The 25,786-nt window shown below is 39.5% G+C and overlaps 1 protein-coding gene and 1 long non-coding RNA gene across 2 annotated transcripts in view; one reads left to right on the top strand and one right to left on the bottom strand.

Moving 5' to 3' along the window:
• Positions 1-5,340: 5,340 nt before the first annotated feature.
• LOC137146898 (uncharacterized) overlaps positions 5,341-25,786 on the top strand; it is a 44,768-nt gene continuing 24,322 nt past the window's right edge. The window contains exon 1 of the long non-coding RNA XR_010918081.1: positions 5,341-5,613. This is a non-coding gene — a long non-coding RNA (uncharacterized lncRNA). The remainder of the gene's footprint in view (positions 5,614-25,786) is intronic.
• SELENOF (selenoprotein F) overlaps positions 19,391-25,786 on the bottom strand; it is a 31,003-nt gene continuing 24,607 nt past the window's right edge. The window contains exons 4-5 of the mRNA XM_067538526.1: positions 21,035-21,084; positions 19,391-20,270 (exon numbers count right to left, since the gene is read on the bottom strand). Coding sequence (XP_067394627.1) covers positions 20,139-20,270; positions 21,035-21,084 — 182 coding nt within the window. The 3' untranslated portion in view covers positions 19,391-20,138. The remainder of the gene's footprint in view (positions 20,271-21,034; positions 21,085-25,786) is intronic.

Here is a 25,786-nt window from a genome sequence, read left to right as displayed (position 1 = left end):
AGCTTATTCCATCTGTTTGGCTCTTGGCATGAAGTAGACCAATAATGCTCTTAAGAAAAACCTGGGAGTAAATAAGGAACTCAGGCAGAACAGATTTGCTAATTCCTTGAGGTTTACCATAATTGGAAGAAAGCCCAACCAACTTCTGTCGTGAATGTAACAGACAAAGCAGCAAGAGCTTGGATCGTTCATCCCAATACAAAAAAGTCAGAGATTTCCTTTCAAGAATTAGGGCCCACAGAAGCAAGCTTTCCATTGAAGGCAGAAATGTGGCTGAGTGAGAAATGCAGCGTGTAAGGTTATGTCTACACTGAAGCTGGGACTGTGCTTCCCGGCCTGGGTCAACAGACATGTGATAGCCCTGCTCCAGTTAGCACATTACAAATAGCAGTGTAGACACTGTGGCCTGGGCAGTTGCCTGTACTAGCCACCTGAGTACAAGCCCCCCCCAACCCGCTGGCTCCAAGCTTGGGTGGCTAGCCTGTGCCACCGAAATGCCCATGTCACTATCTTTTAGTGCTCTGGCTTGAGCAGAGCTACCGTCTGTCTGACTAAGCAGGCTGTGAAGCAGACTCCGAGCTCAGTATAGCCACTCTCTAAGGGAGCAGATTCAGTAAGTAGGAAGAAAGAAATGTTTATGAGGCAAGTTAAACGTTGTGATCATTCACTCAAAAGATACCATGTTACCGCCTTGAATCGAATTGGTAGCAAAAATCAGGTCAGTTATGTCATTTCCTTTCACCTGAAAAGAGAACAGGGCCTTCAAAGGCTATTAAAGGCGACCTGCCAGGGATTTTTACAACCTGGGCTGTCTCATCATTATCTTAGTTATCATGATAGGCATGCAGATTACCCCAAGAGCCTTATAACAACAGTAGGAATTGTTAGTGAGATGACTTGTAAAGCTGCAGGGCGACCAACTACATCATGCAATGATCTTTTCTGGCTCTGCTGTTTATGACCCTGAGACTCCTATCATGTGTAAAGAACATATTTCTGAGAGTACACCAACTGACCATGTTTAATCAAATATGGGAACATCATCTTTAGCTTAGTAGTTAACATTTTGGCCTGTATCATTAGGTTTCTGGAGGAGCAGTTCTCTGAAATTCTATATTTTTGGAGAAACACTTGCAATCTGACCTTTTACTTGACATTAAGTAAGCCTAGCACTTATTCCTGAGTCAGCCCAAAGGAAAATTGAATATTTCCAGAATCTTCATTTGTCACCCTGACCCAAACCTTCCTATAGTTAGGGCAATGTGGGATTTTAAATGAAAGGACCAATATCCTGACTGATAGAACATTTGGATATTGGTGTTCATCACTGCTGCACAATCCTGCATCCTTGAGAGTGGTGCCAAAGGTGAAGAAGGACTTCCGAATTGTGCTCCGTGGTGTCCAATTGCTGACTAGCAAAAAGGAATTTTATTGCATTTCCTGAGGAGTGGTGCTCAAAGAAGTTGCTAGGCCCCCCAGCACAGCCAAGTAGTGAAAAATATGCCGAACTTTGAGCATGCAGGTATTCTCATCCCCATTCAAGGTACAGGACTGAGACACACATGTAACTTTAAACACAGGCTTAATTACTTTGCTGAAAAGAGGTTCAAAATAGAATTATCAGTAGAAAATTTGAAATTGTACAATGCAACGAGATGCCCTTTAATTCATGTTTCAATGTGCCTAGAATGTCTCCATTTGCCAGGGAATTAAACCAATGTTAAATATTGAACAAAAAGGGGTTGATTTGTGACTGGGACATTTTAATTAAAAAGAAAAGCTGGTGCAGATCATTTGGCTCATGATTTCTCTTACCTTCATTGGTTGGAGATTTTTGGAGGAACAAAAGATCATTCACCTTGGAAGAAACCTTAGTGGGGAGAGAAAAGCAGGAGGAACTAAGCCAAAAGCTCTGCAGTCACAAATAAAAACTAGACCCCATCCTATAGACCTTCTTCAAAAGAATCACCAGTTGGAGACAACAGAGATGAAATCTTGTCCCCATTGAAGCCAAAGACAGATTTGCCATTGACTTAATGGGATCTCAGGACCATTTGAACTCTATAGATTGGCAAGAGTATCTATGAATTTGGAGCTAGGATGTCTGTTGTACCCAGTGACACTGTAGTGGACCTTCCTGGCTCAGCCTCACTAGGAACATACATCCTTTTCACATACAAATCCTCTTTCGTTTCTACTCCATCTTTTTTTTTGCCCTAGGAAATCGTAGAGAGCCAGAATCTCTTACTAAACCAGATTTATAGCTTAGTGCAGATGCATCTCCTAGATTAAGTTGAGTCTACAATGAGGATGTTCTAATATAATGGTTATAACCTAATTTATTACTCTGAGCACATGGAATTGTACACCACAAACCTGTTAGTTTCACTTAGCCATGAATATTTGTGCTAGCTGAAACTGCAAAGACATCAGTCCTCGTGACACTCTACGTGTCCTGTTCTGTATTACCAACAAAACTGCTGTTCAATGAAACCTCCAAAGAACTAAGACAGTTTGATGGATCATATAGTTGAGCTGTGGACAAAGTGAGAAAATTTCTAGTAAATGAAAATACAGAATTACTTTATGAATATTAAATCTTTTACAAATAGTTTCCTGATACCAGTGATTGATGGAAAGCACATAGCATGGGGAACATGTATCAAGTTAATAATCTGAATGTTAAAGAGTTTTTTTTTCTGACAGCTCAGAATTGTTTTATAAATTTTTAAAGACTGTGAAGTAGGAGTCTGACATGAATGATTAAGGGAAGCTATTTAGAATTGCAAAATGAATTAAAGCTTTAAAATGTCTTTACACAGTTATGGGCAGAAGCAAAACTATTGAAATTGGAATAATGAGCTAGGAAATTGCTGCTTCAAAAGAAGAATCAACTGAAAATTACCTTTCCAGAAATAAACTCCTTCCAGTGCTAGTCCTATGGGTGCAATTGATTTCAATTCTGGAAACTCAACAGCAAAGTGGAAATGGAGCAGGAGTCTGGAAGAATGCAAAATGTATTTTGTGTATTCAAAAGTTAAGTGTTTTGGTTAGAAATCTTGAATATATCCCCAAGGAGATTTGAGGGAGTTGTCTGTGTACATACAGGCAGGAAAGGGAGAGGACCCCACCTCCCCCATTGTGTGTTTAATCTCATTTCCCCCCAAACTTCTACCTTTTACATGCTATGCTCTTGGGACTGGTATTGGTATCACTCCATTGAAAATGCTAAAACCCAGATTCAGCAAAGTACTTTAAGCATGTGGGTAGGTCTCTTGAAGTAAAGATTAGTGAAGCACTTTCTTAAAGTGCACTGCTGAATTTGGGTTTCAGCATTTTCAGTTGAGTGGCATCAATTCCATTCCCAAAAGTATAGTGTAATTTGAGGAAAAAGTAGGATCTGGTCCTAACTTGTTAGCACAATAATATCATTAGACACCTTCGTTTTATGATGAATAATAGGATCTTTTTAAAAAAAAAAAAAAAAAAAAAACAGAGTATGTTGTGGTCCCAGACACTTCTTATGTAGAGGTCTCTAATTCAGCAAATCATTTAAACACATGTCCAAATCCACCCCTCTTCAGCAAAGCTTTTAAGCACTTGCCTAAGTTAAGGTAAGTATGTGCTGAATCAGGGTTGTGGTTGGAAGGTTCTATGGCCCAGTGGTTTGGGTATTGACTATGAAACCAAGGGATGAGAACATTTGCCTTTACAATGAAGGCACTATATGCAGGTATGGCTAAGTCAGCTCTGCAGTGAGAGCAATTATAGCTGGTCAGGACCACACTGAGGCTGGGCTCTAGAAGAACTGTCATTAGCTCTACCCTTGCTACTAGCGCCCTTAATTTAATCATCTGGTGACCAATGCAGTTCCCAGTTTTTATCTTCATGTGATTACACAACAGATAAAAGTAAAAATTTCCCAAACCAGAAACAACAGGAATCACCCTCCCCTACTTGGAGCATTCCAGTAACATAAAACTTGGTTTCAAAGGCAGTTAGAGTTGCTATGTGACAATCTTGGCCCTGCTGACACATCATTTATAAAACCCAAGAATTTAAAAGTCAGGAAATTACTAGGTAAAGAAATCATAAACCTTTTAGTGCCCATGCTGGCCCTGATTCCATTCTCCGCTGAAGCCCCTTTATGGTAGCTCAGCTGTTGTAAAGGGACTAGAAAGCCATCTAAATAGGCTGTGAATGCTAACATATTTACACACAAACAGCACACCAAATGAGGAATTATGGTGGGAGGGGAAACAGAAGGTTTATTGGGAATTTTATCAAGTGGGTTCAGCCTCCTACTTCACTTTTATATTTCCCACAAAGACCCTGCAGGTGCTTGCCAGTCTGTTAATTGCACTATAGTTAAAATAATAATAGCTATGTAGCACTATTCAGGCAGAAATCTCTAAGTACATTAAAAAGGTGGGTAAGTCTCATTATCTTGATTAACCAATGGGGAAACAGAGGCACACAGTGATAAGGTGACTTGTCCAAAGTAACATAGTGAATTGGTGATAGAGTTGGGAACAGAGCTAAGGCCTCTTGACTCCCAGTGCAGTACCCTAACCACTGGACCACATTATCTCCCCTAAAAAGTATGCTTTTGAAAATGGTAAAGGAGAAACTTTGGAGACCTTTTGCCTCAATATCATAGGGAAAGTGCCCTTGAGATTGGAATGTCACTTGTTTGGTGCCTTAAATATGGAAATGCCAATGGATGGGAAGGTTGATGCTGCCTATTCTTTACTCCTTTCCTACACCTTCCTTGTTGCTTTCTCTGGTTGTAATTCTAGTACCTCATCTGCACTAGCTAAACAAGTGTGGGTTTAAAAAGCACTTTAGCATGGTTTAAACTTGGCTGTGACCCAACATGGCCCACCAGCTAGTCTGGATGCCCAGATGAGATAAGGTTAGATACACAAAGTCCACACTGTATTAGAACAGACACATTTTCATCTAAGTGAGACAGCAACCTAGGCTAGAAAACAGCTTTTGAACAAACATTTGCTTTGTCCCAACCACATCTCAGCTGTACATGAGCCTGATTTTTAAGTTCTGTGTAGAAAGACCCTTAATTGGCTGAGGTTGTGGGGACACAGGAACCATACCTGGTGCAAATTAACCTGAACGGTTTTTCTTATCATTACAGTACTAAATGCCATCTTGCACCTATAGCCGTCTACATCTCCATATTTTAACACAGAGATACTTCTGGAACCAACCAAATTCCTTTCTGCAGTGGTTCTAGTATCCAAGAGGCTGATTGTTCTTGGTTCCTTCTGAGTTCATGTAGATAATGACTCTAGCAGATCAGATCAAGATCTTATGGCTACCATGACAACCAAGGGGCTATTCCCAATGGTTTGTGGCTCAACTCATACAGCTGACCTCACTTGAATTTGATGTTATGAGAGACAGGAAACCATAGGGAAACTTCAACTAACCTAGAGATTTGTTGCTTTTCTACACTGCCTTTCTCTGCGAGGGTTTCTTCTGCCTCCAGTGTTGCTACAGTCTAGTGGAAACTGCTTTAGGGAAGGCTTAGTCCTTTTCCAACTTCTAACTTCCGCTTCAAGTCCAGAAGCCAACCTTCAGTAACGAGACAAGGTAAGAGTTTGGCAAATAGAAGAAGGAAAAGCTATGAAAAGTCTGTGAGGCGAGAAAGGGAAAATTCTCTGAGGAGGTAGCTGGGAAGAAATAAAGGGAGAGTTTTGCCTTGCTGTGTTTAGCAGTTACCAGCCTCCCCCAGGACTCTAATTCCTATTCTGGTCTGGGTTTGCTGTTTTTCACAGGCTTGTTTAATGCGTTCAAAGTTTTGGGTAGTTATATGGGGTAGTATCCTGGGGGCAGACATATTCAGCTTTCCATTCACTAATCTGTATCTTGAAAACACACAAACAAAAACAAAAGGGACTCTAACTTATTTTCCATAATTATGACAAGGTTGTGTTGTCCCAACTGAAATTAGTCCAGTAAAGATATTATCTCATCCACCTTGTCTCTCTCAAATTGATTACTACATTTCTAGGTGTAAAGTGGAGCCTGTGGAGTTACATAAGGCTTGAAACAGCTGTGGGGGATAGTATTTAAGCTTTCTGGTGTTGCCTGAGTGTCCCTGGAACTATATGGACTAATAACGGGTGAACAGCCCCTAATACTAGGTCTTCTAGAGAAGCTCTTCTAGTGCAGGTCTTCTAGAGAAGCTGGAGTTTGCTCAGTGGTGTCTTTGCATTCAGAACTTGAAGGGATGGTAGTTTTTCCTAGTTTGGGCATTTCTGGTAACTTTCTTCTTTCAAACAAAATCCGTTTCCGGCTAATGCCTTTATTGAGACTAGTAGACAAAATTCAGAGTGATTGATTGATCCACTCCATTGAACTGGTCTTGGACTCATCACTAGGGAATCAACAAGACAGTCTTCCTTATGACACTCAGGCACAGAGCAAGGCCAAGGATGGGAGAACAAAGAACATGTCAGAGAGATGCAGTCACATTGCTTAATGCATTACGGGAAGGTGCTCAGATACTACAGTGATGTGTAGTATAAAAGCCCATATAGAATAGATTTTCCCTTTGAATCCATATACTCCCTAGCTTTAAAACCTAAAGCAACATCACCCAAGTAGGGTGATGCATACTCTTGGAATTAGGGGTGTGCATGAGATTTAATATTTATATTAACTGTTTGAATGATGGTAATACCATGCAGATGAGTTCTTGTGTTATTTCAGTCCCACAAGCAGTTTGAGGCACAATAACAGCCCTTGGTGACTTCCCATGAATAGTAAAAGGGAGCTATTTGGATTCCTGTGGATCCCCAGCACATGGCCTTAGGTAAAATTGTGTGTGGTAGGCCATTCCTGGAGCAGAGCAGCTGGGAGAGCTGAAATACCAGGGGAGAGCTTGGAGACCGCCTTGTGATGGGTGTGGTATCAAACCCTGATTAGGTTAAGGGGAGTCTCACTACAATGGCAGCTTTTTTAAAAGAGTCTGTCTATCAAATCGATCTACAGTGTACATTCTTTCTTTTTTCTTTATATGAGACTTCTTAGTTTTGAGAAGATAATCACAACCAGACTCCAAATGGTTTTAGTCAGAACAGGTTCTCACTGACCATGACACATGGGGGTGGGGACAGGTGAGGAGTCTCTTGATGTTTGTTGTAACTTTTAAAGTGTGCTCATCGCATCTTTAAATGGTTAAAAAATGTTCTGTAATCATGTCCAATAATGATGGTCTCTAATACATTCATGTAATATTCACTTTACCACTAGTATGGAGATAGTGTTGCTATATAGCTGCAGTATAAAGCCACACCATTTGTATTCCTGTTTTATGCATCTTTGCACTATAAGAAGATCCACCTGTTAAAATCTGCGTAACTCTGTGCCAACAGAGAGAACCCCTTGATAAACAAGGTAGATGAGACTCAGAATAAGGAAGGGCCTTGTGGGAAAAGCTGAGCAACCAGTGATGGTCATGAAGGCAGCCAGCAGATTAATCTTTCTGGGAAAGAGATTTCTTTCTTCAGATGGTACAGAGGGAGAAATATTTGTCCTGAGATTGTCCAGCTCAATTATAGTCAAGTACTTATGTTTTCATCAATGTTATTGTCTAAAAATATCTGCTACATGTTCTGTCAGAGTGGATCAAATAGGAAAGCTCTGATTCTGTTGCAAAGGATAGCTACAGTCAACTTAGAAATAAACATCTCATATATCAGGTAAAATCAGTGCTGTTCACATTGCAAAGGGACTTGCTTTCATCTTATTGACATGATGACATTGCTCCTAAACTACAGTGGGTACAGATATTTCTTAAAGAAGGCAGGGGGTCTGCACACTTGAGTTTGTGCTGGGTGAGTTGGAGGGTTAAGCTAAAGTTTATATTGCCTGCTTTTAATAAGTTTGCCTGGGAAATGTGATGGTTAGGAAATGTTAGGGTAAAAAGGGCAAATGAATGGAGATGTGGTGAAAGCAATATTTAAAGTTGTGGACACTTCTAATTGCTCACATAACTTGTATTTTTTGTATGTTAGGGCAAATAATGGTAGATCTCTTCTTTGGGTTTAATCCTGTAAGGTGATGGGTGCTCCTAACCCTGAACCAGCAAAGCCATTGAGCATGTACATTCATTTCAATGGGTCTAGTCACACGCCTAAGGCTTTGTTTGGGCCCAGAGTGCTCAGCATCTTCTCGGACTACGTTCCTTGTTTGAGAAGAGTTTTGCTTGTCTACCCAACCTGATTCTCCCGGGTTCCCCCCACTCCCACCACCACCACCTTCACTTTGGAGGTGAAAGCAGGAAGAACCTCTTAGGGAATCTGTTCCTTCATGACCCTGCTCTTTCTCATCTCTGCTAGCCTCCCACACAGCCCATTACAGCTGCTGTGGTTGCCATTAAAAAGTCAACACTTGGCAACAATAGCCACACAGTGTTATTAAAGAGAGGCAGATATTTTCTTATGTTTCAAATAGGAAATTTCTGTGGTATCTTAGAGACCACTGTGTTGACATTTGCCAACTTTATTTAATGGTGCCTGCTGAATGGAGGGTCTCTGTACTTAGCTGTTTACTATCACATCAATCCACTCACTCCTTGCAGTAAATCTTAGTGTAAAAAGCATTTGGTATTATTTGTAAGACCTCAGGATGGAGAATTAACGGCTCCCAAGACAGCAGTGTTACACCCTCCCCATTCATTCTATAGCCCTCATCTCCAGGGGAGAACAGAGGATGATAACTACACTTGATTTTTATTGCATGTTGTGGCAAGAACGTGACAAATGGAAGCTCTGAGAGGAATGGTTTTGCTGAGTTCAGATGAGGACTCCTATACTGGTTGTGCTAAATGCCGGTGCTCACGAAGCACACAGAATAGATTTGGTTTAAAGCAAGTGTAATTGAAAGAAGCTGAGATCCTCCCTTTTCCCTCGAAGACTGAAAGGGCAGAAGCAAGTGTATCTGATATAAATGCACCCAGAGAGTCTGCTGAAATGCCAAACTCTCTGTTGCACTGGCAGAGGGATTGATCTAAGTGACTTGATGGGTGATTTTCATCTCTAACTGCCATGAGACTTAACAATAGAAGATGATAAAAAGTGGCAGCTAAGGATTTCTAGGTATGTCTGCACAAGATGTAGTATGCAATGGAAAGCATGGAATGCGCAAGTTCATGGTCATTTTACTTTGAAGTCACTCATATGTATACATACATGTCTGTACAGGATGTAATCTGTATCCCAGACTTACTAGTGAGCTAGACATTCACTTGATTGTGTCAACAAGAGATAAGTGCTGCTTATAGAAAATCCCTCTCAGAACCACCATAGCAGTAGCATAGGTTTGGAGGCATTTTCATCTTGAAAATCAGAATACACCCATAAATATAATCATTGCTTATTATAGCACCACTGCCATAACTGATGGTCTCTCTATCCTAAAACCTGCAGGCAGCAAAGCACATATGAAATGCACTAGTATAAACCTTTTGCTAGGGGAGGTAAGTGAGTCCAGTGGAAAAAGGGCTGGAGTAAGAGTCAGGAGACCTGGGATCTAAGCCCAACTCTGCTGTGACTTACAATGGGGCCTTGGTTACATCTGCATCTCTGCATGGACTAGCCCCTCTTCCTCCATCTGCCTTGCCTATTAGATTGTAAGCTCCTCAGGGCCGTGTGTTTGTACAGTTGTCTGGCACAAAAGGACCTCAAATTCAGCTGGAGCCTCTTGACACTACTATAATAAATCAGCTAAATCTATCTCAGATGGTACTCAACTGAAGCCAGGAGTCACCTAGGAATGAAATTGGTCCAACGTGTTTTAATCTAGTGAACCTAGCTGTTAATTTTAGAGTCTGGGAGAAACTTTTATCATATTTGAAGTGTTACGATATACTTGGGTTTAAAAAAAAATCCTTTTGTAGGCATTAGGTCTTGGGTGAGGCCTTTAACTGTTCTGTTTTGATTTTAATAACCAAATTAAGAAGCTGAATTTGTTCTTGGTGCAATTTTATTGAAGTCAGTGGAGTTATATTATGAATGGTTTTTTTTTTGTTTTGTTTTTTGTTCAGTAGCTGTTTTTGTGATTTGTTTTGCATAGTATCCTTTATATTCTAACAGTTAATGATGGGCAGAAAAAGGGCATGAATAGGAAGTTACAACACTGACATTGTTTCTATGCTATGTATATATGTAATATTATAAATTCACAGCAATGGTGTCCATTTCTTCCTTCCCTGTGCTAGACAACCTTTGCCCTGACCTAAGGGAAATTAAATGGGGGGGGGGGGGCGAGGGAACTATGATAAAGTAACATTGTCTCTAGAACTGTGTAACTGAAGATCTAATGACCAAATTCTAACCAGATTTAGGATGAAGCTCATTTGCTAAATGGGTGTGCACAGGTTGTAAGTTAAGGTAGAAGTTTGCATTAAATAAATGTTCCCCTGGGGAAGTTTTAAAAGAGTAAAAATCTGACCTAAGCTTTTTTAAAGGAAAGCAGATGGGTATGCATCATCTTTAAATCATCAGAGAAATGCCCAATACAGTTAACAATAATCCTCTTTGTAACATAATGTGACTGGCAGATGGCACCAAACATTTTGCCTGAAGAAGTGTGTGAATGGGGGGAGAGGAGTCTTGTGCTACAGTATAATAATAGACAATTAAAGAAGCAGCATGTTGTTCTATAGCCATATCTCCCAGGACTACAAGATTCTGATAAATTGTCCTAATACTATGGAACTCTGATTTATTCAGTGTACATCAGCACATTTGACAAATCATTTTGGGTATAGCATCAAGGACTAAGATTTTCAGCACACGGGATGTATTCTCACCTTCATGGATGGGGATTCAGTGGGCTGACAAGACAATCCGCATCTATCAAGATGAGAAATGTACATACAAATATTTATCTTGAAGAACCTGGGAAAGTGCATGGGGAAAGAGAGGCTGGAGTGGAGTTATGGAGAGCTCTGAAGGTCAGGACAAGGAGACTGAGCATAATGTAAAAGGCAATAAGTAGAGTAGGATGACATGGCTAAGGCAGCAATCAAGGAAGACCGTATAGACTAGGTTAGGGAATCGGGGAATGGGGGAAGGGAGTTGCTGCTTTCAAGAGGAGAGATGACCGGTGTTGGTTTAAGGGTTTTAACCATAGGGATAGAGAAGAGAGGAATGGGTTTGAGGGATATTTTACAGGGTATTGATGATTGATTTTCTCTGCTCCCCAAACACGGAAAGCTAGTAGCATGTATGGCCTAAAGCTTCTGTCAAAGCCTTGAGAGGAAAAGACTTCTGCTCCTATCAGAATCTCCACTAATTCTGCAGATGCTCTGTATCTAAAAGGGGGATTAATTTGCGTATCACAGATGATATGTAGATCTGCAGAAGGACCTCTCTTTGTTTGTTGACCAGATAACCTGATTAGCTTGATTTTTCCAAACCAGCAATTTGTGGTGCCTCTGTTGCTGGAAATGTAGGGCCAAAAGATTGTAGAGGTATTAATGGTACCCTCTACCTTGAATGATCCCTTAGATTGTTTAGCATAAGTAGTTAGCACATAATCTGTCCCACTTTGCATTGTGCTGTGAAGTTGGAATTACTTTTCCCAGACCTCAAGAACAGCTCTGTGTGGCTTGAAAGCTTGTCGCTTTCACCAACAGAAGTTGGTCCAATAAAAGATATTACCTTACCCACCTTGTCTCAGGCTATGTTTTCACTGACGGTGGCAAATTCGCCGCCGTCAGATCAACTTCTCTGGATGAACTGAGCGGTCAGTGAAGACCCGCTCAGTCGATCCAGAAATCGACATATTAAGACCACTTTCTCAACTGGCGTAGTGCTGCGTCGACAGGAACGCAGTTCCCATCAGCGCAGTGCAGTGAAGATGGCGTGCAGAAGAGAAGCAGAGAAGTCGACGGGAGTTATGCACGTTTTTTGCGTAGCTTGCATAGCTCCTGTCGACTGCCGCTGAATTCGGAGGTAAGTGTAGACAGGGCCTCAGAAAAAGATAGGCATTCAGTTTTGTATGTAAAATGGTTCTGTAATTGAATGTCTCATTAGCATGCCTCATTAGCATGCAGATTTATCAGGGATTTTCCAAATTATTATTTATGGTTCCTCATTCAAAAGAAAACCGCTATCTGGTTTTTTCTGGTATCATTCTGTCTCTCTTAAATCACTAGAGACTTTCACTTCAAATCCTAGCCATTTGACAGCTGGCCTTTCTTTTTGGTGGGACTGGAGGCCCAGCAGCCATCTTGTTATACACCAGCACAGCAGGCAGGACTGATAAGCAGCCATCATGGCTCCAAAATGTTTGCAAGTGGGATTGTGGCTGTGCTAAAAAGATATGTGCAGTGAGTTCCCAGGCCATATACATGAGGATGATAATGCTTTATTCAATGCCATATGCCAGAGTTCACTGAAAATTTACTAGGGAACAGGTGACTTGTGAGTGGTCATGGGAGGAAGATGTGTAAAAGAATTACCCAGGATTGCCTTATTTTCACTCCTATCGTACAAACACTTCATAGCCCTCAAGAGTTGGAGGTAGCTCCCTTTGGAACCTGTGTAAAGTTACTGTTTCTTAGACTAGAAGACATTTGTGCCGTGAGCTGAACATGCTGCCCTAGAGATGGTGGTGGAGGTAAATTTTATGCCTAACTTTCAAGGGCGCAACCAGAATTTTTGCTAAGAATGGGGTCCAGGTTACCTACCCCTCTGCCGCAAATTTGAGTGGCACTGTGACCTGGTGTACAAGGTTGGAACACAACCCAAATTTCACCCACCCTTCCTCCCAGCAGGGAAGGGGCTCTGCTGTAATGCCAACCAGCTCTGATCAAGGATGGGGGAGCCCTGTCCCCCCCTCACCCATCATTGTGCCCCTTTTTACTTTTAATAGTACATGTTCAGCAAATACTAAATGTAAATATTTAATTTTTTGTAGATTATATTTATGGGTTTGTTGGCTTGGACCCCTTATTCCATAAAGAAGAACTGTGCTAAGTTAGTATAACTGTGCAACCTTGAAACTCTAAAGTCAAAAAACACACAAGTTAAGGTACCCCATGCAATCTTACATGATCATGTACTAATTTTCAAATAATACAATATACATTTCCCTACAGATCTGGCTGCACATGGGTTGAGAGAGGATCTGCTTTACATGCTCACCCTGTGAGTTTCATAGCCAGTGGTGTACTGATGGGGAGTGGGAGTAGGCCATGGCACCATCCTGGGGGGCGCACTGGCCAGGCCATCCTCGGATGAGCCCCCCCCCCAACTATTGCAGGTAGCAAGGGGCTGCCGGGCTTCATCATCCCCGGTGGCCATGCCGACCCCACACACAAATGAATGCTGATTCTGTCACTATTAACTCTTCTGCAAAACCATGCTCTGAGTAACAGGGATATACTATGAACTTCACCTCCCTAAGCATAGATCTTTGGCCCAGCTTGTAGGGGATAGACGCTCCTCTTTACCTTTCCTGCCTGGGTATCTGCTTGGTCTCTATTCCCTCTGTGGGTGGTCAGTATGGTGGAGAATCACTTTTCCATGTAGTTTTTAGGTATGAAAGTTTGGTGTTTCAGGAAACACTACCCATTTGTGGCTTGATGAGCTTCAGCCCAAGTGGGCAGGGAGATGTGTATCAGCTCCAGCATGCACTGATATATTGCAATAGAGAACACTGGCCAAAAGGCTCTGGCAAGGGAATGGCCTAGTGAATAATTCGGCAAATGTTCAGTTCTGCACTGAGAATCTTTTATCCATTTATTCTAGTAAATCAGATGCAAGCCCCTCTTTCTCTGAGGAATTTCTTCATATACATTAAAAAGAATAAAAATAAACCAACAAATATTTTCTTAGATGAAACTGTGGCTTTGCAATAAGATTAATTCATTCCATCCCTTCCAGCAGTGACTTATAATGGGGTTACATGAAAGTAACTCTTCAGCAGAATGGTTACAAGATAAACCCTCAGTGCTGTGCTTTGAGACGTTGACACTTGGGAGTGACTTCCTTCCTACCGGTGATGAGTTGATCAAAGCTATATTACAAGTCGCTTAAAAATTGAAATGAGGTTAACTTTCTTTTTTTGGCTGAAGGGGTTATTCAAGCAGTTTGATCTTTAACTTTGTAGTTTTCTATGGAAGAGAAAAGTTTATAAATCAGAAGAAAGTAACAAGTACTTGTCTCTAGAAGAACAGCCCTCAGTACCATGAGGCTCTGTAAATTATATTAATGTAAATAGTAATAAATTAAGTTCAGCCCTGACAGACTAAAAAAATAGCAAGAACATGGCTATTTTATTAGAATTAAAAAATCTTTATACAGATTTTAGAAGAAAATTTGCCTGTGTCCTAGCTTCGTAACTGTTCTCTAATGCCATTATCCAGCCACCACACCTGCATTCAAACCCCTCCTAAAATCTCACTTCTGCCAGTGCCACTAGCTCATGCTCATGTTCCTACTATATATAAATATACTAACTGTTCATGTCACGAACTATAAAAATAACACTTTGTCCTTCCCTCCTCTGGTTTTCCGACTGTGCCCCATCTTCTCTCTGTTGGACTTTTTAATGGGAAGATCTTCAGTGCAGGGACTATCTTTGTGACTTGTACAAGGCCAAGCACATAACCATGTCCATTCAGTTGAGCTGACCTCCATTTCTTGCTCTGATAGCTCACTCCAAAAGCAGAAGTAACATTCAGCTCTGCCTAGGGCAGAAAATAAGAGTTTTATCCATCGTTCTACACTGCTCAATCTGTTCAATGCAAGGGTGCTCTGTGTAGGCCTTATCCTGTCAGTATCTGCAACTCCCATTGAATTACTACCCACTGGCTCAGTTGCCCCCTGGCCAGGCATGTAACTCAGGTAACAAGTGTTAAGACAACACCAGGAAGATTATCACAAAAGCAGTACTGCTTCTTTTCAAATCTGTGTAGGCTATTGCAGTGAAATACTAATATAATGGGAAACTGCCTGAATATTGCAGCATTGATTTTAATATCTAAATATGCCATCAAAGCTGTTTTGGATCAAGACCCATCAGTGTGCGTAGTATGTATTTCTTCTGCTAAACAATTTGTGTGTGCGTGCATGCAGTTGGGCACACCATCCCCCTTCTCCTACAGCAGCCAGAACCTTTCACCATAGCCATACATTAGGTTTACTGGGTAAAGGTATGTTGAAACTTCAACCCCCCCGCCTATTAGTATTTAGCTGCACAGCATGATGGCATATAAAATTTGCTTTATGACTCAGTAATAAAAATTCAATTGCTTGCACTGCTGCTGGAAGATGACCAACTTCTTTTACACTCGGTCATTGGTGTGGTGGAAAACAAGAGGAGATGCATTTCAATCCACTTCGGTTAGGATTTTCAAGTACCTAAGCACCACTGAACTTTAGGGGTTTAAATCCACCAAGAAGCAACTAAAATTTTGTTTTATTCCCCCTTTTCCTTCAGACAGTAGATTAGTCTTATGAAGGAGACTGGCTAGTGGGCTTCATTTACTCCCAGGAATATTATTATTTATTAGCCAGTATCTATACTTAAGTACCTAGTACCATAACTGCTAATGCAACCAAATCCATGCAAGCATAGTTTTACTAAGCCCACACCACTTTCTGTAATTGTCCTCTTAATAACTAATTAACCAAACCCATCCTTTCTAATTGTCCATTTTCTAGCAGAGTATTTTTTTTTTTACATTTGAGTATCATCACTTGCCAATATTTAATTAATGTTCTAGTGACAATATACATAGACTATACAACTCAAATTAATATAAAAGTGCATTTGGTAGGGAAGATAGCCTACTGATCAATAGCAGGTCAATAATGCAGTAAGTCAATATGATGCACTCTGTCTCTTGTCAAGTCACTGCTTGTCCATCTTACAGACATTTCTGCTCTTCTCTTAGAAGCACCAACAGATTTTTTCCTTTGAATAATCAGTCAATAAATGATTTTTCAATATGCTGGAATAAACCATGTGCATTTTAAGGCTTGTTATAATTTGAGGATCAACAGCAGCAGGTCAGGTACAAGAAATTCTGAGCTTCCATGAGTTAAGTGCTTTTTTTGTTGTTGTTGTTGTTGACAGAGTGGCTGCTAGCCACTGAATCCTTCTATACAGACATGACAAATTCCAAAACATACTTATTTCCCACCCTTCTATCGGAGGAAAGAAAATATCCTATATTCTCAGGAGGCTAAAATAGCTTCTATAGCAAGGTAAGTCTCTTCATAATTGCCTAACTTTCTTCACACAACATTCAAACAGTGCAAATACAGCCATCAAATTTAAATTCCTATTTATTGTGTACCCTTGAAACTATGTAGTGGTGACTATTGCAACACCCCCCCCCCCAAATTCAATCTGGCTTGTATTCAGTGTTGTCAATTCCCCTTTTCCACCAGTCCCGTGTTGTCGTGTGCATTCCAGGCACAAGAAGCAGGACAAAGTTATAGTCAGGGCTTGCTTCAACTAAAAGGCTAGAAACTTTGGGCTTGATTCACTGCTTCTTAGGGCTATTTTTGTACCACTTCAGTGGTGTAAAGCAGCCTTAAATCCTGCTTAGCTGGCTACAGGACTATGAGGGAAATCCTTGAGTGGTATTGAGCTGCCTTGACTCTTGGCTGATTCCAGGCCAGTGAAATGATCCGTTGGGGTCATAAGCAGCAGCTACATATTACAGTAGCCTTTCAGATGCTCTAATTTATACTTGGATCTGGCCTGGAACCAGAATGGCCCCACTATCAAGGAAGTGCAATGGTGACAAAGCTACTTCTATCCCGGTCATTCCCAACTCTCCCGACCTACCTGAACTCTCCTTGCCTGAACAGAAGAGTCAGGCTCCTTCTCTCCCAATCATCCCCTTCTATAAAAGTTCAGGTAGAGAGAAGTAGGCCATCTGCAGGAAGAACCCAGACTTCTCAGCATTCACACGTCTTCTGTGGTTTTTGGCCCAGGTTATATACAGCACTGATGACATAGCATTAGGCTACTAAACTGGATGTATAGTTTAATCATGCATTTATCTGAATGACATGGCAGTGGGAACACTTGCCTGGGTACACTGGGATGAATGATTCTTGTGGCTTGTCACGATTCTAATATTATGTTTGCTAAATATAGTGTTTCCTTAAAGCTGCAAACAAAAAGAGGGTGAGGAATAGAGTTTCTTATGGGTATCTAGAGAAATCCAAGCCACTGCAGCTGATACTTAGATACTATGATAGGAGCCTTGGAACTGCTTTCAAATAGATTGTACACTTCTTCAAAGAGCTGGAAGTCTCAAACTCATTCAGAAGCTGGATTAAAGCGTATCTTTTAGAAAGATATCAAAGCTTCTTACAGACTGCCATGCAATGGTAAATCCCACACCTTCTCTGGTAAACTGTTCCAATATTTAATTACTCTCACTGCTAGGAAATTACAACTTCAAGGGTGAATTTGTTTAACTTCAACTTCCAGCCACTGGATCCTGTCATGCCTTTCTTCTTTTCAATGTGTATGTACTTATATGCAATGATCAAATCACTTTTTAAACTTCAAGATGAATAGGTTGAGCTCCTTAAGCCTTACATCAGAAGGCTTGTTTTCTTGTTCCTTGATCGCTTTTGTTGCCCTCTCCAGTATTTCCACATATTTCCTGAGGTGTGGAGACCAGAACTGGACACAATATGATCACAGTATTACACCTTATTATCAATACTGTGTACGGAGACAATCACTCACTACTATTATTTGATATTCCCTTGTTTACATAGCCAAGGATTGGCTTTTTACCTTAGAATTGCACTGAAAGCTCACACGGACAGTTACCTGTGATGATCCTTAAGTCCTTCTGAGACACTGCTTTCCAAGACCGTTTCCCATATTAGTGATAGTCTGCATTCTCTGTTGCTAGATATATTGCATTTTAATAGCCAAGTGCAAGGTATCTTGTTGGATTGTGACCACTTAACTCAGCACTCCAGATCTCTAATAGCGACTTGTCATTATATGCCACCCCACCAATCTTTGTAGTCTGCAAACTTAGAGTTTTACTGGCAATCATTTAGAGAGTATCTTTTCAACAGAGTAGTGCTGGACCAAGAACTAATTCCTGGAGTGCCCTGCTAGAAATAACCGAGTAACTCATTTATGTCACCACACTAACACCTACACATGGAGATCTATTAGTGAACCAGCTTTTAGTATATCTAATATGTGCTATTAGTTCCAACTAATGCAAGTTTGTTTATTTTTAATCAGTGTCAGGTGGTACGAGATCAAATGCTTGGAGAAATCAACCAGAACCATAGCAAAAAGACAACAGGTTTGTCTGACAAGACCTGCCGTCAATGAAACCATAGTCACACATTATAAGTAAGACTACGATTCTGTCATGGCGATCACTGAGATTCAGTGATTTTTACATGACCTCCAAGACTTCATGCCCGGGCAGTGGGGCTTCGGCTGCTGTGATTTGTTTGTTGCCTGCATCCTGTCTGTGACCTTACTAAAAATACCCATAACAAAATAATTAGTCTTAATTATAAGACTAGAAGGGATCACTGTGATCATCTAGTCTGAGCTCTTCTATTAGATGACTGATACGGTTTTACCTTTAATTTTTTGAGTCCTGAATTTACCATTCCATTACTTTGCTCTAGATCTTAACATCTATCTGTAGGCCCCACAGTTATCCCCCTTTTATCATTTTTTCAAATGTTTAAACTGTTAGCAATCCTCCAAGCTTTTAGCCTTTCCCCAGTTTTTCAACACTGTTAAAATTAACATTCATGGTTCAGAGTGCTCAATTATCTCCTTAGCTAATTGCTTTAAGACTCTTAGACATACGTTATCCAGGCCTGTTTATTTGCAAATGCTTAATTTTAGCAGATTCTGCCTCACTTCCTGCTGTTATAGACAGTAAACTTTCTATTCTATACATCACCTACAGAATTAATACTACATCTTGCACAATTTCTCCCTTTGATTTCCAGACAGGTGCAGCTCTCTCCCCTTTACTCTGAGCTATCCACTGAGATATAAAGCTGTATTAAAAACACTAGGAAGTTAATTAAACAAATAATCTCAAGTGGTAGTTAAGGTTGCAATAGACGCACTTCATCCAGCCAAAAAGCTTAAAAATATAGAAATAAGTTAAGGGGAGAGACTTATTTGCTAATTAAAATTCAGCTTCAATATAAATTTAGTCTATTTTTGATAAGTTATCCTTATTGTATGTTTTCAATTCACACTGGGTCTCAGTCTTGGTACACGTTTGTTTTGTTCACAGTAAAGTTTGATTAAAAAGGGGAAAAAGATGTTTTAAAAAGGAAACAAACTATGAATTCAATAAATAAAAAGCATTACCAAGAGATTTGTGAAAGTAATTTATTGCCATCTCAAAACATTTTATAATTCCAATAACTCATATCTATTGTAGTAAAATAAAACACTTGGTGTAAAGCACACCTGCCATCAGACTTACACATGCCTTAGAGGTTTTCTATGTAGTCTTCACTAAAGTGTACCTACTTAATGTTTTACAATCACTACAGATCATGAGTTCTTCCATCATAACAAAATTCCCCAAAACTTTAGAACCAGGCATTTGTTATAAACTGTAAATAACATGTCTATAAAAAGGATAGGTGAGAAATACAAAATTCAAGAAAGCACTAGCAGACAAATCTTTTTGGAGGCAGAGTACATCTCACAGTTGGTTATGACTTCCTGTACACAGAAAAGCTACATACAAAAAGCATGGTAATCAATTATTTGGAAGTGCCAATTATTTTAAGTGTTTGTAAAAACTGGTCCAATTTATAACAAAACTCTGGTATTGGCATAATTAACTTTGTTTACTACTAAAGAAATATATTGTTACAAACACACTAAGGGCAGCTGATATTGTACTAATACAAACTATTTGTTCAGTTTGCTAACTTGTCAGATGTGAAGCTTCAGCACATCATACCTTCTAATTAAAAAATGTTTAGTATTACACAAGATGTTCTTCTAAAATTAATGTAGAAGCTGGAATGATTTGCTGGGTGTAGCACACTTCATTGCAGAAGATAACCATGATGGAAAAACTGTGAGAAAGAACTGGAAAGCAGCAAGATTTATATGCGTTCTAGTTTTTCACTTAAGAATTCTTCTACGCTATCTGTATTCCATTTGAGGATACTCAATTCTTCAGCAATGTTCCCATTGTCGTCCAACAACTTTAGTACAGGGTCAGAACCACGCACATACTGCACAAAGAGAAGGTTAGTTATCTTCTGTCTGGAAATCACATTTTTCCCATTCCTCCCACCCCTGCACCTCACAAATCAGTTTTAATTAAATGCCTTAACTGTTGAAATATCAATTTGAAACTGAATTTATTTTAATATGCAGATATAAAAATAAATTAAAATTTAAACCAAAAAAGAACCTCTGAATGCAGTGAGGACAGAGTCAAAGACTTAGCAGAGAATATGGAATGAGGACAGACTTGATGTAAGTGGGGAGGGGGAACAGGAAGAGTGAGCCGAGGAAGGACAGAGTAAGAGGACATAATGGGAACAAAGATTATGTGGAGAGGAAGTGTGAGGAGAGATGGGAATGGTAGCTGAATTGGACGCTGAGGATGTATGAGGGGAGAGGAGCACAGGAGTCTGAATACAGAAAATGAGAACTGAAATAAATGATGGCAGGCAGCTCAGAATTCCAAGACTTCACACACAGCAAGCCAGCCTGGAATACAAACACACTTGAGGCACAAACCATGTGCTATTACATACATCTTCCATGTTATTTCAATTGTATGTGAGCAATGGATAAAATTATACAATTTATAGGTGAGCCAGAGCGCCTGCCATTAAGATTTACATCAGCACTCCCTGTAAGATAACCTGTATCCTATACAAAGGCTTATTTGATAAACAAATACTGTGTGGAAGGATAGGTTTCAAGTAGGTTTAATTCCTCTTAAAAGCTAGAATTTAAAATGTATTTTTTTAAAAATGCTACTCACCTTGATTTGTAGTCCCCTGAATAGCTTAGGTTTGTCACTCCTGACAAAAGCTGAAATTTGGAGGAAAGAACAGAGAAAACCAACTGAAAATTACTATTCTATAAAGACTGCATTAGATGTATGTGGTCTCACATTTACATTAGTAAATAAATGCATGTTTGGAGACTTAATTTTCCAGATATACTTTTAAATTATAGATACGTGCTTCAAGCACCAAACTATACTGCTACAAGCATTCAAGTCCTCATCCATAAGCAATAACAGTGGTAGAATATATTTTACTTGGAAAAGCCACATTTTTATTTTGACTACATCTGCTTGTCTTCTTCCGAACAACTGGAAGCACAACTATCTAACAGTCATGGTTTCCATGTATGAAGGAGAATCTTAAGATTTATGTTGTATTGTTGATGGCAGTCTAGTGCTAGTACAAGGTGCTAATGTGTAAAAACATTAGTTTGAAACCTAATTAACAATGCATGCACTGTTCTGTGAGTGGAGGAGGAAGGGATCTCCTGTAAGCACAGAGAACATGCTCAGGGTGAGGGAGTGTGAATGCAAAGTGCCCACACAGGAAAATATCAGGAGTGAGGGCGACAAGTATTTAACGTTAATCATGTAGATCAGTAATAACTGCCTGGCCCTTCATTACTGAGATTTCTAGTTCACATTTGGCAAACAACTGATCTGCAGCAGGTATGTAGTAACTGTTCCTGGTTTTATCAACTTCTAAACAGACTGACTACATATAGAATTTCAGTGACCATGTAATTCAGGGAATCTCTTCTAAATGCATTTTATATCACCACATGCCTGGGGCATGACAGTACAGTCCCCATCATTGGCTGAAGAGCTTTTAGCCAGGGTGATATTTTCCAGCATGGCTTCTATCGGGTGCTGGCTATACTTTTAAAGCCACCTTACTTTGAGTATGGTAATGGTGAATCTTCTCAGGGCAACTGCTGCTCAACTGCTTCAGGGGAGAGACTAGAGTCTATGACTGAGATTGTGACGTGTGCACAAAACTCAGGAATTTCAAACAAGCAGCCGTAAGACGACATCTTTACACATGTCCTGTTTGTAAAGGGCGTTACCTTCACTGTCTTTATGCAGTACTGTATGTACAGTGTGGCTAAGTTAAACTGTTGCAGGAACCATAATTTTAAAATTTTTCTTGATGAGATTGTACACACATTAAAGCAAGTTCATGAGCTCTGCCAGCCTACTTCAGAGTACACTGTATCCTACACACTACGCAGAATTTACAGTACATAACACGGAGTCCAACAGGCTGCTAGATGTATTAGGCCCCTCAGCATGAGGTGTCTCGCTGGTGGGTCTTGCCCGCATGCTCATGGTTTAACTGATCATGGAGTCAGGAAGGAATTTTCCTCGGTGTCACACTGGCGGATATCGTGGAGGTTTTTCACCTCTCTCTGCAGAATGAGGCACAGGTCACTTGCAGATTTAAACTAGTGTAAATGGTGGAGTCTCAGTAACTTGAAGTCTTTACACTATAAGTTGAGGACTTCAGTAACTCAGCTACAGGTTAGGGATCTATTACAGGAATGTGTGGGTGATGTTCTGTGGTCAGCAACATGCAGGAGATCAGACTAGATGATCATAGTGGTCCCACTGACCTTAAAGTCTGAGTATAATTCATTTTTGCAGAAGAACACTGCAAATGTCAGCCTTGTCTCCATATACAATACACAATTTAACATGAAGTTTATATAAATAGCCCTTTTTGCTGATGTACCTAATACGGTTTTAAAAAAGAGTAAGATTAAAATCAAGTTCCCAAGACAGTTTTTCATTGAGATTATTCCTTTGCTTCCTTGTTTAGACTTGACTAACAATTAGCAAATACAAAGTTACAAGATATGCTCATGTTTCTTCTCCTGCAGTGTCACAGACAGGTGACACATTCTGGGGCAGGTTGGAATTCTTTGAGGGTTTTTTTCCCCCACAACTCTTACTGAAATCTAAAACTTGAATGGCTCTTCAAGGATTGCCATGAAAAACCACAGGCTGTAAGATGTAGTCAGCATGCTGAGGAAATGCATTTTTAATTGCATAACTTGCCAAATAGATCATAAAATAGTGTAGTAAAATGTATACGGTTTCTGGAGCAGTTTTGACTATGTTAAATAATGGCTACAATTCTGAAGAAGTTTAAGGGTTAATTTGAATTACAAGCTCTTTGTGCTTGTAACAGGTGTGTTAAGATTTGTTAACTGATTGACTGATGAAAGCAGGCTCACTTGGAGGTGATTTCTTGCTGTTATGTTGGAGAGATCAACCAAACCTGACTATAATGAATAGAATTAAGAGGTAGGAAAAAAGCAGGTCTACTACAGGCTTCGTTACACTGTCATTTTTTTAAAAGTAATGTTTAGACATTTAGTATCAAGGGCAAGTGACTCATTCTAATGAAATAGGAAAAAGTTTGTTCTATAAAATGGCCTAAGACTTTAGACAGCTGATACAAATTCACTTACTACTAAAACTGTCTTTCATTCTAATGGTCAACATGTAAGGTTGCTTATGGCTAGTTGAAGTTTGAGAGTCTATTTAAACAAGAACTGTAATGAAACATGAATATTCTAACTACAACATTTAAAAATATATATATATGCTATCATTTTAGATGTATGAAACCCCAGAACACTCAACCTGAATGCAACCTATATGTCTTGACAAAACTTTTTTGCTTTGTGGAGACACTCCTGGCTTTAGAATTTGGTACACTGATGAAGTACAGACCCAATGCAGGTTTGAGAATTTCTTTAGGGTCCCAAATCAGTCAAATTCAGATCTTCCCCTTTCCATTTTATATTTTGGAAACCATTTGGCCCATTTTCTTCCAAGATGTCAGGCTTCTCTCTTCGTACCAATGCATCCTGCAAGTCCTAGAATGTGGCCATGGCTGAGGCCATATCTACACGTGGCCCTTCTCTTTACAGAAATTCCTCTGAAAACAAACTATTAAGAGATCCTGGCTTTATTGCAGTTGCTAGTTATAGGAGAGATGCCAGAGTCCTACATGATTTAATCCCGGCATCTCTTGACATCTTCTGAAAGCAACATCATGAAAAATCCTCACTTAGGTACATAGAAAAGGAGGAGGATATTTCAATGTTGGTGTAAGGCAATTAAAAAAAATCTCTAATGCATTCCAATGGACTTAAATACACTTCCTGTCTGGATTTCCGGCTGGGAAGAATCTGTGAAGCAACAGCTGAACAGTACTGTTGACTCAATGAAAGCTAGGGGATAGGGGAAAAGCAATATTTCTAAAACACTTAGATAATTATAGTAGTATATATTCACTGGAGCTTTCCTTTTTGAGAGATTGAGATTAATTAAGTAATAGCATTATATGTGCAACTTCAAACTATATAATAGTATAATTCATTTTTGAAGAGCAGACTGAATAGTATGTATATAAATGAGTTGAGTGGAATAAATGACATACATTAGGATACTTAATGTAAAGAACACTGTGTACATCCTCAAGAGGACCTAACAGACTGGCAACTAGCAACAACTGTATATATTGTCATAAATATAAGAATTATTTCCAAATGAGGGCAAACCTATAACCCTGGACTGAAACCAATGTATGCAGAAATCAGAGGTACTACTTAACATGGGGGTCCAGAACTGGGCATAAAATTAGTATGTGGCAGACAATTTGACAGCAAAATAAGTACAGATTCAGCTGAAGTACAACATTACTAGAAACAAAAGTGAAAATCTGTATAGAAGTAGGGTTTTCTACTAAGACTGAAACAAACTACTCAAAGGTTTTATTCAACTGTCATTAGAAACATTTAAGCCTTTGGTTTTAAAAATGAACGTTTAAAAAAAGTGATATTTTGCATAGAGTAAAAATTAAACTTAATCCTATTATGTTTAGACTTTGTGCCCCACAAAAGGTAAGATGGGTAAATGGCAAAAAAAAAAAAAAAAAAAAGGTTGGCTATTAGTACATATAAATCATCTGGAATAGTTAGTTTGTAGAATTCATTTCCTCCAGCAAGGACACTTCTGTAAATTTATACTTTGGAAATGGGGTGAGGGGCAGTTGGAGAGGGAATATAATATAGTTCTGCTTAAAACCTTCATGATGACCCATATAATTGTATGAAGAGACTAAATTACAAAAGATGAACTGCACATCTAGACTTTACTGGGTTCAGTCATTACCTTGTGGGGCCTCAACTCTGGAGAAAAGGTAGTATTATTAATGTGGATGGCATACTGAGGACTAAAAATTTCTATGAAGAACAAGTACTTCAGAATGGCAATTTGATTGCTAGATTATAAAGAACTAAAGTTTTCAAAAACAGATCCAAGATACAGGTAGCTGGGACGAGGAATGTGATTGTTCACAAAAAAGAAGCGGATTGTGAATTTGCAGGTTCCCACTCAGCATGACTAATAATTCTGTTACAGTTCTGATTTAAAGAGCACTGATTTTGCCATTCCTACTGCAGAAGTTTATTTTATCTGAATAATATTCTGGCTATGGAAGATTGTGATAAAGGCCAGGCAGCTTTTTGAACAAAGGCCAAATTGAAAATATAAGCGATTTTAGTAAATATCTGCAAGATCCAAGCTTTAAGATCAATGGGATTTTGTGAACAAATAGACATTTCCAATATTTGAGAATTAGATATTTATTTAAAAGTAATATGGAAATAAAAATGCTATTACCCAGAAGTGCAGTGGCAGAACCCAATATGT

The sequence above is a fragment of the Emydura macquarii genome, unplaced genomic scaffold (genome assembly GCF_026122565.2).
Source record: "Emydura macquarii macquarii isolate MOO-44397 ecotype Brisbane River unplaced genomic scaffold, CSIRO-AGI_Emac_v2 contig_480, whole genome shotgun sequence".
Classification (NCBI taxonomy): domain Eukaryota; kingdom Metazoa; phylum Chordata; order Testudines; family Chelidae; genus Emydura; species Emydura macquarii.
The sequence above is the reverse complement of the archived record's forward strand: the minus strand, read 5'-3'. Positions and strand labels throughout refer to the sequence as shown.